Here is a 13,199-nt window from a genome sequence, read left to right as displayed (position 1 = left end):
AAAAAGATTGACACTCACCAGATTGCCGACAGACAGCACTTCCTCAAAGTGGGGGGTCATGGGGTAGTGCTCCATGGCCATGAAGAGGGTGTTGAGGACAATACAGATGGTGATGGCTAAGTCCACGAAGGGATCCATGACAATCATGTTCATAGTCTCCTTGATCTTAAGCCATCCGGGGAAGCAGTTCCAGATCAGGAATGTGTTAGCAAACTTATACCAGCATGGCGGACACTTGCGCTGAGACTCCTCCAGTTCTGAAGACATAGCGCGGATCATACATCAAAACCAAACATACTTGTGTGCTTGAGCATATCGCATGCAATGGAATCAAATGATAGAAAGAAATTGTATGCATTGTATGTATCTGATACTGTTGGATATGCAAAGCAGATAAGCAGGAAATTCATGTCAAACTCATCAACCAATGAGAGCAGCCCTAGTTAAAGAATAATGAAAGCAGGTTAAATAGCTGGGTTAAGGTGGTAGTACCCTCCACTAGTGTGTTGGTAATGACGCTCATGACACTGTTGGCCCGCTCTTTCCGCCCAAAGGAGGTATTGAGCTGGTCCACAGACACCATCAGGGAGCCAGACAGCTTCTTCTTCACCTCAACCTCAGTAGTCGGCTGTCAGGGGGAGAGGAAGAATCAAGTACCCATGGAGAGGACATGAACACCATCCCACAGCACCACCGGTGGCCGGCGGAGGGAAGTGCATAACAGCATTGGCAGGAGAGAGTAGTCGAGAATTAGAATTTTTGGAGTGGGGGCAGGGCATGTATCATTCTTTTCTATCTCAATGCTGGTTTCAAGGAAGATGTGTGTATGCTGTAAACGCATGCAGGTCTCAGCCAAAGTGGGAGCAGTGTTCTAGGGCTACTTGACCTAATTGTGTTTGAATGTAATTAGCTTATCCCGATTGAATAATAAATGGATTGTGAGATACTGTGCAAGGAGAACAGCTTCTGCATGAATGCATTTTCAGTTATGTCATGCAATAAAAGAGGCTTTGCTACCATTGCAATATAATCATCAGGTTATTTTACAAAATGTCTCCCAAATCTGGCCATTTTTTATATTACTTTCAAATCGATGCTACCATATCTTCCCTACTTTGAAACCATACAACTTATATTGCAACCATCAAGACAAGAGCATTGTAATCGAGATCATATGAAGGCAGGTATTTAAAATCCATCCAGTTGTCATGCAGGAGCATGCTCCAAGTCAAAGAGAAGGAGAGGAAATTACAGACACCATAGCCGTTGTTCTACTTGTCTAGGACATGCTGGTTCTAATCAATGGTTTAGGTCTACCATGCTAACTTGTATGAAACACAACTAGATGTTGACCAGGGAGAGTTTGGAACAGAGAGAGGGAAAGACAGACAAGGACAACAGCCCTCGTTTTGTCTTAAAATAATAATACTAAGGTCTGATAGGATGGCCTGTGTTACTGTATCTGCTTTTGGTTATTAACAGTGTATTAGGGAAGCAGATTCCTCCGCCTCCTACTGTAGATCTACCCACACAGGCTAGCAGAGGACCTCGATGCCTGGAGGAGGAACACATCAACACACTGAAGCATGTTAACTCATCATTATACTGTAGGCTGTTTGTTAACAAACAAAAATTGTGTTTTCTTAATAGAGGGTGTTACACCGGAACTTAATGAGAACCCACACTTGAAGATGTGTATTATACATTTTTCAGGCATTGATATATGTGCCAAAATCTTATGGGCCAATTGGAATGCACAAAGATAATAGAATCATTAATTTGTTCCCGTTATGAAAATTCAAAACATTGACATTCATCGTTCAAATCAAACATCGAAATTGCCTGGAAGTCATTGATAGACCCAGTTTCACTGACCTATCCAATGGCTATAGTCTAATTCAGTATAAAATACATTTATTTCTCCATCCTTTGCCTATTGTTGGAGGGCAGCATACACTGCAGGGACTGGGGGAGGGGAGGCACGAGCGCTTAGCCAAGAGATACATACGGACTTTCGAAGATGACAGAGTAGAGGATAGAGAGCAAGAAAGAAAAAGGAACGGACGAGAGAGGGGCCATGCCTACTGTAGATAGTTCTACTCATTGACTTCCTTACACTGTCGTCAGCTGCCTTATCTATTTTCACCTCAGGCAGAAGGCGTCCACCGGGCCCAGGGCCGATGAGCGACACCACGCCGTTGCAATCCACCGTGCTGTTCCTCTTCCCGTGGAAGCCACTGTAGCTGTTCCGCCGGTATGGGCTGAATAGGGACCCCCGGCGCTCCTCAAACTCCTCCACTGTGCTGTGTTCATCGTCTGCAAATTCGTTCTCAGAGTCCTTACCGCGGCCCTTGAAACTGAAGATGCTGCTCTTGCTGTTGTGGCGGGACAGGAAAGGCGAGCCGGGTATACTGAGGAGGGACTGCAGGGTAAGGAAGTAGAAAACAGTTGTGTGACTGATGTAGCCCAGGGTGTTTCTGAATTACAACTGATTGCACCATCATTGTTATGCTGTTTGTCATCAGTTTGAGAGGTCATGATGAAAGGCAACATCTGTGGGGTGTGAGATGTTTAATGAAATCAGGAGGCTTCCCCTTACCCACTGTGCCAAGGTCGCCCAATCAATTTGGGAACTTTTTAAACAAGGGAACCACATAGTTAGGTCAGCGATATCCTACACTGTCAAGGTCACACACACACACACACACACACACACACACAAACATTTGATCCGAATATTAGGCCTCTTACAGCTTCAAGCTCAAAGAAAATCACATTGTTTGACAAAACTATCCCTTTTGCAGAAGGTGGATGTAAAGCGAAAAAAGAACTTCTGCATTTAAAGTGTAGCATATTGCCAGTTTGCCTTATCTTATTTGTCAAATCCTACACTATAAAAAGGCATAACAAGAGCCCAGTAAAGCCCATGTGAGGCTGAAACAAAGCTGCGGGATTGCTCCCTTTGAAACATTCATGTAGTCGCTGTGAATAATTCAGGGCCTGGACTTATACTTATTTTTCTCTGGTCACTATATGCTCCTCTGTATAGGAGCATAGGCAACGCCACACTGTACGGTAGCAGCACTCAGTCAGGAAAAAACACCTCTCCTTTAGCAATATTATTCACCGACATCTTGATTCTATTCTTAGAGAAAACTATTAAATTCTAATTCTATTGTTCTGATATTATGGTCTTGGTTGGTCACTTTAGTGTTTGACACTAAAGCATTGTTTCCTCTGAGTTTGGTTTGGTACGGTACGCAATTATTTGCATTTCCCTATCAAAAGTAAAAAAATTATTGGTAACATACCGTACCTATTTTGGTTACCCTTTCTATGGGGTACCAAGCGGTCCCAAAGGGTCTGAGGAGGGTGGATAAAAAGGACAAACACAATACCTGCCATGTGTAATCTCCTTGGCAAGAGTGAATTATTTTGTGTGTGGAGAAAATGTAAGCCCACATGCAGCTCTTTGTTGACTGTGATGCATTCTTCAAATCATTGAATTTATTTGCGGGCTACATCGTGTTCCACTGCTATGATGTCACGATACTTTTACATAAAAATCCAAAAAAGGCGAGTAGGGTAGAGTAGAGTAAGTGCCATGTAAAATTAAGTGGTTTAGCGTTAACAGCACTTGCCACGCCTATCGCCATCCGGGGTACCCGCCTTCAAGTAAGGGTACTGTCAGCATTGGAAACTGCAAACCGCAAATCAAACCAAATCAAACCATGCAGTCTGAACAACATTAATCCTGGCTTCCTCACCTGGTTCATAATGGAAGACTTTCGGCCGAGGCGATTATCGGGGAAGCGGAAGCGGCTCTTCTTGATGCCGTCGTCCGACTCGGACTTCACAAACTTCTCACTGTCGCCTTTCTCTTTCTCCTGCTCTTTCTGCCGCCACTTCTTCTTGCGATTGCGTCGTTCTTTGGCGCTCTTGGAGCTGAGCTTGGACATCTCGGAGGAACTGCATGACAGACGCCCTCCCTCATCGTCCTCTACCGCATCCTCTGAACACGTGCCCGCCGAGGTTGCCATGGCAGCAGCCTGCCGAGAAAAGAAATGCACGAATGAAGTCAGGAAAATGCTGTAACACGACTCACGACTCATTCTGTGCTCCATCCAACTGACCTGGGCATCTTCCTGATTCCTCTTGAGTTGCTCCAGCATGGCCTTGAATTCCTCCTCCTTCTGCAGAGCCTCTTCCATGGTGGCCTGATTCTGCTCCTCGTAGGCCATTGCCACCACAGCCAAGATCAGATTCACCAGGTAGAACGAACCAACAAAGATCACCAACACAAAGAAGATCATGTAGGTCTTCCCTGCCGCCCTCAGGGTCTGTTCGGAGGTGGTGGAGCAGAGTCGGGGTGAAAGGGGGGAAATAGGGGGGTAGAGCAGAGAAACTTATGACATCTGATACATGACCTCAACCCCGAGACACTGCTCGTTATTCAGTGACATACATTTAAATGTCTGTTCCTGGCATGGGTGCCAATACACTGACATAAGATTCTGCGATCTCATCCAGTGATGCATCGATACACAACCATCCATTATTGGTCTGCACAGGAATCATTTTATACCCTGTATTCATTTAGGTTCTCAGCATGAACCCAAGGTTGTGTTGTTTATTATGGGAAGCCATGCAATATGCATTTTGACCTACTTTTACATGCAACCTACTGTATACCAGCCATTGCACAACCACACAATATGCTATGGATTGGGGCGCTATCTGCAGTGAAAAGGGAAGTCAGGAGCCTGAGCTGCCTTTTGGATTTTCTCATCCAAAAGGCAACAAAAAGTCTTCAGGGAGAAGAGAAAAAAGGAAAAAACTCCCTGGGATGCAGAAGTAAAATTATCTCACACATTAATTATGAATGTATGTAGTGCTTGGAAGTGTATACAACACAACATTTCCAACTAAAAAACACAAACTAATTTGGAGTCCAAATGAGTTTCAAATCATTGTCTTTTGGTCCCACACATTAATAAATCTCTTGTGGACAAGTTAAAAAAAATAAACTCATCAACATAAGATAGCTGCATAATCATTTTTCTAAAGATACAGCAGGATTACAAAGGTGGTGTGTGTGTGTGTGGGGGGGGGGGGGCGTGGGGGGGGTGTATGAGCCTTAATGCTTCCATCAGGTCTCATCTTCCTCATCGGCCTTACTGTAATTCTGAACTATTAATAATGTATACTGCCTCATTCCACTCGGCCTGCATATGTGGAGGCAGCAGTGTCTCCATAGGCTTTGTGTGGAATAGGCTGACAGACAGGACGGATGTGGCTTGGCTACAGTACGCAGATAAGACGAGCCAAAGTGGGAACATGGGAAAAAGCTAAAAGCAGAATGATCCACCATTTTCTGAAGTGGAGTTACACATGCACATAAACTGTTTGCATGACGACAAGCACTAGTGGGAAGAAGGGGGAATCAGTGGAGGAGATAAAGAACCCACAGGATGCCAGGATGCATACTTCTCTTTTTACTGTCCGTCTTGGCTTGGGATTTAATTTACAGTGTGCCTAACATTATGAGATTAAAATATTAGATGGCCCATCTATTATTTAACAATTTTACATTTCCTCTGTCAGACAGTCTGAAGCCCATATACGTTTATGGTACAGTGATGTAAATTGAAGAAAAGCAGTAAATGGTCACAATTGAGGAGGAATCCACAAATATTTTGCAATTTTGCTAAATAAAACGACTTCTTTAATTGTTCTTCTACTGATAGATCAATCAATCAACTACTCATTTCAGGAACACTAAGCAGTTTTACTATGAATAGGTTCATACAAATAATGGATCTCAAATTTAAAGAGTCACTAAAATATAAATATCTCGGCATCTGGATAGATGAAAAACTCTCTTTTACATTTCACATAAAAAATCTTGTCTGTCGTCTGCGACAAAAGATTGGATATTTTTATAGAAACAAAGCCACCTTCCCGTTGTTCAGTAGGAAAAGGATTATTGAGGGAGTTTTTATGTCTGTCCTTGATTACGGTGATGTGGTTTATCGGCATGCATCTCATTCATGCCTTAAACTCCTAGACTCTGTTTTTCACTCTGCTTTAAGATTCATTACAGGAGATGCTTATGACACACATGTTTTATATGTGTTTTATATGAAAAGGTTGGGTGGTCCTCCCTTAAAGAGAGACGTGATGCACATTGGCATATTTTTACAGTGGCTTGCAAAAGTATTCATACCCCTTGAAATATTCCACATTTTGTCACGTTATAACCACATACGTTTATTTATTTAATTGGGATTTTATGTGATACACCAACACAAAGTGGAGCAACATTGTGAAGTGGAATGAAAATTAAACGTGGTTTTAATTTTATAAATAAACTGAGAAGTGTGGCGTGCAAAAGTATTCAGCCCCCTGAGTCAATGCTTTGTAGAACCACCTATCGCTGTGATTACAGCTGCAAATCTATGAGTATTTCTCTACCAGCTTTGCACATCTACAGACTGATATATTTTGACCATTCTTCTTTGCAAAATAGCTCAAGGTTCAGATTCAGCATCAGATTGGATGGAGAGCGTCTGTCAACAGCAATTTTCAAGTCTTTCTCAATATTCTCAATTGTTTTTAGGTCAGGACTTTGACTGGGCCATTCTAACACATGACTATGCTTTGATTTAAACCATTTCATAGTAGATCTGGTTGTATGTTTAGGGTAGTTTTCCTTCTGGAAGGTGAACCTCTGCCCCAGTCTCAAGTCTTTTGCAGACTTTAACAGGTTTTCTGCCGTGTATTTGGCTCCATCCATCTTCCCATCAACTCTAACCAGCTTCCCTGTAACTGCTGAAGAAAAGCATCCCCATAGCATGATGCTGCCACCACCACCATGTTTCACTGTGGTGATGGTGTGTATAGGGTGGTTTGTAGTGTTAGTTTCCGCCACACATTGCATTTTGCATTCAGGCCAAAAACTTCACGTTTGGTCTCATCTGACTATGCATGGCTTTTGGCAAGGGTTGGAGGAAGGTGCTCTGTTCAGATGAGATCAAAATTGAAGGTTTTGGCCTTAATGCAAAAGGCAATGTGTGGTGGAAAACTAACACTGCACATCACCCTATACACATCATCCCCACCTGGAAACATGGTGGTGGCAGCATCATGCTATGGGGATGCTTTTCTTCAGCAGGTACAGGGAAGCTGGTAAGAGTTGATGGGAAGATGGATGGAGCCAAATACAGGGCATAAAACCTGTTAGAGTCTGCAAAAGACTTGAGACTGGGTGTAGGTTCACCTTCCAGAAGGACAACTACCCTAAACATACAGCCAGATTTACAATGGAATGGTTTAAATTAAAGCATAGGCATGTGTTACAATGGCCCAGTCAAAGTCCAGACCTAAAAACAATTGAGAATATTGAGAAAGACTTGAAAATTGCTGTTGACAGACGCTCTCCATCCAATCTGATGCTGAATCTGTAGTTTGAGCTATTTTGCAAAGAAGAATGGGCAATACATATCAGTCTGTAGATGTGCAAAGCTGGTAGAGAAATACTCCAATAGATTTGCAGCTGTAATGGCAGCAATAGGTGGTTCTTCAAAGCATTGACTCAGGGGGCTGAATACTTTTGCACACCACACTTTTCAGTTTTTTATTTATAAAAAAAAATTTAAAACCATGTTTCATTTTCATTCCACTTCACAATGATGCGCCACTTTGTGTTGGTGTATCACATAAAATTCCAATAAAATAAATGTACGTATGTGGTTGTGACGCGACAAAATGTAGAACATTTCAAGGGGTATGAATACTTTTGCAAGCCACTGTATATATAAAGCCCTGACCAGAAAGCTACCACTCTATTTGACAGAAATGCTGCTTATTTCAGATGGGCTTTATCAAACCCGCTCAACTGACATGCTCATGTTATATGTTCCATACGCCCGGACTGAGCTTGGTAAAACTGCTTTTAGCCACATTGCCCCCGACTCCTGGAACAGCCTACAACATCAAATTAACTCATAACTGTTAAACAATTTAAACATATTGTTTTGAATCAGTCCCACTCCACTTCTAACCGTTTTAATTAGGCTATTGTTCTGCTTCATTCAATTGATCTGAATGTTTTAATTGTTGTTGTCTCTTTGTAAGCTTGTGGTGTATTTTCATTGTATATTGTGTATCTGTAATTAACTCGACGTCATTGTAAAAGAGGGTCAGCCCTCAATTGATCTTTCGAGGTTAAATAAAGGAAAATTAAATGAAATTTAAAAAATTGTATTTGAGAACTTGTGTGTGTTCGTTGACACAAAAGCTTTACCAGCATGTAAAGGTTCTCCCAGAAGTCCTGTGTCATGAGTCTGAAGAGAGCCAAGAAGGCCCAGCCGAAGCTGTCAAAGCTGGTGTAGCCATAGTTCGGATTCCTCCCAGCTTTCATGCATGTGAAGCCCTCCGGGCAGCGGCTGAGGGATGGAGAAAGAGAGAGAGACACAGAGAAAGAGAGAGAGGGAACGGGGGCACCCAGCCCGAAAAATTACTCAGCACTATTTACTAATAACGTAATCTGACCTCAGGCAAGATAGAAAAGCTACAGCAGGTCTTAGTTGGATCAGCAGCATTCAAACTCACCCAGAGTCAGAGCTGTTCCCACAGAGAAGAGCATCCAGCTGGCCAGGCAGGAAGTAGAAATTAGCTGAAGAGAAAACAAACAGCCATATGAGTCATTTCGCTCACAATCTGCAACAGATACAGCTGTTTATTCTGTGACTGTCTGTAATTCTGTTCAGACCCATTTCTGACTTCAGTTTGCTCATGCATTCCTAGATTCAGCGCATTTAATTTCAGGCCAGTTCTTTTTGTCTATCCAGTGCCAAAATGACATTGTTTTGTAGTTCCAGCATGCGGGCGGAATCATATATCGCTGCCAGATCACCATTGGTGAGACCGTGCTGCTACTTACTGTCGTTCATGATGTACTCATTCCAGTCAAAGCCCTTGCTGCCGTTGGGCAGGTGAGGCTCAGTGATGTTGATTGGCCAGACCACACACTTTTGGCGCAAGTTGCCCATAAAGAGCTGGAGGCCGATCAGGGCAAAGACACTCAGGCAGAAGACGGTCAGGATCATCACATCTGAAAGCTTCTTCACAGACTGGATCAGGGCGCCCACAATGGTCTTTAGGCCTGGAGGGCAGCAGCCACACACACAAGTACAAAAACCACACAGGTGATACAGGAGATGCTGGTGTTCCAGGTACAAATATTTGGAATGTCTACTTCAACTAGAACTGATCTTTTAGAACTACTACTGGTAATATTCTAATCCCTTTTGGGGATATCACAGGGTAATATCCAGTTTGACTTAATTAAGGTTAAAGAGGTACACTGCAAAGCTTTCCTTAACTTAATACTTAATTAGTATTCATCTTAAGTATTTGAGGAAATTAATGAATATTAGTGAATTATAAATGTAATAATATATCTACATTCTAAAATGGGATATCGTAATGACTTTCTTGGCCCCAACAAAAGGGGGACTTTACATGAATAGAACTTAAACGGGAGCTGAATACATTTTGGACAAAACTGAAAGATTACATAACATCTCTAGAAACAAAACAAACAGGAAATATTTAGGAGCCTTCCCACTCTTTTCAGATTCATTCTGGTACAATTTGTGACAGAAATCCAATCAAAAATTAATTTTGGTCTTTTTAAACAGAATAATTTTGCCTTTAATTGTCAATGATTAACTAAGTGAAGAAGAGGGGGAACACTGTAGAAAAGTGAAAGGAAATTCATAAGGAATAGAGCACAGCAGCACAACGAGAGGCAATAAGAAGGACAGAGGCACAGGCAGGGGGGCTGGAAAATACATGCAGGTCATTTAAACTCCAAGGCTGAATAGGGGCAGTTAAATGCCAGCGCCAGGGTGGGCCCTTTCTAGAACGGTCTTGTATAAGGTGTCATTAGCTAAGCACTCCCCATATAGTGGACCCTGCAGTCTGTCTCATCCACAAATTCGCTAAAGACAGAATCCCTTCACCATCCCGGCATCCTCTGGGAGCGTTCGCCCATGGGTCCAGGAGGAACTCAAACATGGAAGTAGGATGACCCCAACCCCTTCTTTCTGGGCTTTACCAACTGTATACTGCATGTTCTTGCAAAATGCGGTCTCAATTTAGGCCTACTTGTTCATGTCATCTGAGTAAAAGTTACATTAGCTAAGCAGTCAATTCACAAACAACAGAAAGCTATTCTTACTTAAAACAAAACAACTTTTCTTCTCCAGAAGTAGGCCTACATGACAGGATCTCATGGAGCAAGTACAATTAAGAATCAATTCGATCAATTTATCAGTATAATATATTTAATGCTTACATGTTTTAGATCTTCTGAAATGTCCATTGCCCTCCTCCTATATCTGGACTAAATTTACACTATCAAAGCAACATTCTCTACTCCAGTGCGACAAGCCTTGACAAATTATAGTTAAAGGAATAGTGTGACATTCCCCTTTCAGGCAGTGAGTTAGATGAAAATATCAATACCACGCTGCTCAAGCCTATAAGTTAAATATAAAAGCTACAGCCAGTAGCTAGTTAGCTTAGCTTAGCACTATGACAGGAAACAGGGGGAAAATGCTAGCCAATTCGGCCATGTCTAAACTAAACTTAATCCACCTACCAGCACATTTGAAGATAATCTTATTAGTTTAAAGGGTGAAAATGACAGTTGGCAGTTTTTCCAGGATATAACATGTTATTACCGAATTTTAGAAGAGTTGGTGTAGGTGGATTTTGTTCCCTTTTGGACAGAGCTGTTTCCAGCCTTTGTTCTAAGCTAAGCTAACTGGCTGCGGGCTGTGTATTTAACGGACAAGTATTGGAGTGGTATTGAACAGGTCAAGAGGTCATTCAACCATTCACATCGGTGTCCCAAACCTCTACAACGTGAGCACACCATTTCTTTCTCTTTTTTTCCCCTGTGTGGAATATCATTCAAGTAGGTTGTCAAAAAAGAGAGAAAAATCAATATTCAAACTAAAAAACAAAAGAGGGCAAATCAAACTTTCAATGCCATTTGTCAGCCAAGCTTTCGGTCAGCTAATATTGTAAAAGCAAGTGACTGAGAAGCAGCATGCAGCATAAGAGATATGTTCACAAACTAGGCTTGGCAGTCTTCATGCATAAGTAATGGTTTCTGTGGGATCTCTCTCAGGACTATGCCATTTCCCATATGAACATCTACATATACAAGGCTTGTTTTCGATCCCGAAAAACATGGAATCATCTCTTTCCAACTCAATCACTGGTTATAAATGTGCAACAAAATTATTGATCTCTTAATTTCACTTGCACAAATATTTTCCTAACAAAACAAGGATTTCTGACAAATTTGAGGAGCTATGATATATGCTTAACTGATTACTATCAATTATAATCACCTATCTTTTTTTATTACATTTATTATTTGCTACAGAACAGGACATTTGGTTATTCTGAAACCTGGCGGGAAAGGAGTGGGTTAAAGCTATTTCTGAAGCGCAACACAGATGCCTTGGAAACAAGCCTCATAATGAGAGTGCTACTGGGGCAGGAGATAGTGCAGACACTTTAGAGGGCCCTAGAGGAGACTGCAAAGCCTATCAAAAATGTATTAGTACCATTTTTGATAATTTTGGAGGAAAAATAAATAAAAAAATGGTTGTCTCCAATTCTTCCGTTGTCAGTTAAATCATAATCGTAATCATAATAGTGAGTAGAAAAGAAAGTGTGAGAGGATCAGCCTTAGTGTTTAAACTGAGTCTCACCTGGAATGACAGAGATAGTTTTCAATGCTCGGAGAACTCTGAATGTTCTCAGCGCAGATACATTGCCCAGGTCCACAAACTCTGTTATATATCTGAAATAGGGGAAGGATCACACACAGAACAAACACGATGACAAAAACCACACACGCGAAAGCACAACACCACCGAACCAGGAGGAAACGACGCCACTCACAGAGCCTGTCCACTGAGGAGAAGGGTGGAAGGTAAAAGGAAAGAAAGACACACACACCTAACACCAACCCCGCCCCACCGTCCCCTGACCCATCCTGTCTTACCTGGAATTACAGAAATAGTTTTCAATGCCCTCAACACTCTGAACGTGCGCAGAGCTGAGACATTGCCTAGGTTTACAAACTCTGTTATATACCTGCAGGATCAAACCACAGTAACAAAAGCTTATTATTTACATGAAGATATGAGGTGGAAAGGTAAACTCACACAGCTGACAGCCCTACAAACAATGAAGTTGTATTTTACATGGTGCTGATCATTATTTGTTGGATGTATTTTGCAGGTATATCTGGAGTGGTCTATAAACAACTGGGGGTAACAGATAGGTGGCGCTGGGGCACTGGGCCATAAAATGGAATGAGTAAGAGAAAATATGAATGAGAGGGAGAGATTGGTGACAAGAAGAAGAGAAATGAAAGGATGAGACTGACAGTGTTGGGAAAGTTCACTTTCTACGTCAACTAGTTCAAAGTTCAGTTCACACACTTTAAAATGAACAAGTTCAGTTCATAGTTCATAATTCAAAATTTTGAACTAAGTTCACAGTTCAAAAATTAACTAGTTCATAGTTCTTTTTTTTAAGGACAGGAGTCCTTAAGGTGCACATGTTTTTCCATTTTAATAATTTTAAATAAATGCCTTCATTTGCTTTGCCTCCATGCTTTGCATTTTGATGGGTGTTTTATCCCCCAAACTGAACCTTGAAGGCAGCGCTGCCCCCCGCGGTTAGGGATAGGGCATGGTCATAGGGCCAGCCAGGCAGATGTGCCTGGCAAGCTCCGTTGGGGGCAACAAAAAAAACATAAAGAATTTTGATGATGCAGGCGGCGGGGCGATTCTGTGGCTGGTGTTGCCAGTTTGGGTGTTTTTTACGCTACACATTAAGGTCTGTTTTAGCAGGGTTTCTATGGAAATCTGGCACTCTATTGAACGACGAACTGAGCGCCGTTCACAAACGCCAGAATGAAGGCGTTCGCAATAACGTTCATCAGGCAGAAAACAGTCAGTTCAGTTCACGTTCGCCCCCAATATGAACGAGTTAATGAACGATCGTTCATTGAACGCGTTCAGGCACAACACTGGAGACTGAGGTGTAGTAAGGTGTTGTCAGGAAGGCCCCAGAGTACAGGATTGAAACATTCAATCCCAAAG

The 13,199-nt window shown here is 42.1% G+C and overlaps 1 protein-coding gene across 2 annotated transcripts in view; it reads right to left on the bottom strand.

Annotated features, from left to right (window-relative positions):
- The window catches only part of scn8aa (sodium channel, voltage gated, type VIII, alpha subunit a), a gene marked incomplete at both ends in the record, with an annotated part of 42,235 nt that overhangs the window by 19,471 nt on the left and 9,565 nt on the right, over nucleotides 1-13,199 (bottom strand). Inside the window, 9 exons of one of the 2 annotated variants that reach the window (XM_080030505.1) lie at nucleotides 19-257; nucleotides 493-628; nucleotides 2,117-2,422; nucleotides 3,768-4,049; nucleotides 4,134-4,340; nucleotides 8,306-8,447; nucleotides 8,614-8,677; nucleotides 8,945-9,166; nucleotides 12,092-12,183. In XM_080030505.1, the coding sequence (XP_079886631.1) occupies nucleotides 19-257; nucleotides 493-628; nucleotides 2,117-2,422; nucleotides 3,768-4,049; nucleotides 4,134-4,340; nucleotides 8,306-8,447; nucleotides 8,614-8,677; nucleotides 8,945-9,166; nucleotides 12,092-12,183 (1,690 nt within the window). The remainder of the gene's footprint in view (nucleotides 1-18; nucleotides 258-492; nucleotides 629-2,116; nucleotides 2,423-3,767; nucleotides 4,050-4,133; nucleotides 4,341-8,305; nucleotides 8,448-8,613; nucleotides 8,678-8,944; nucleotides 9,167-12,091; nucleotides 12,184-13,199) is intronic. The other variant, XM_080030506.1, reaches the window with a different exon arrangement.

This window comes from Ammodytes marinus (assembly GCF_949987685.1).
Source record: "Ammodytes marinus genome assembly, chromosome: 7".
NCBI classification, from domain to species: domain Eukaryota; kingdom Metazoa; phylum Chordata; class Actinopteri; order Uranoscopiformes; family Ammodytidae; genus Ammodytes; species Ammodytes marinus.
This window is presented reverse-complemented; position numbering and strand designations above follow the sequence as displayed.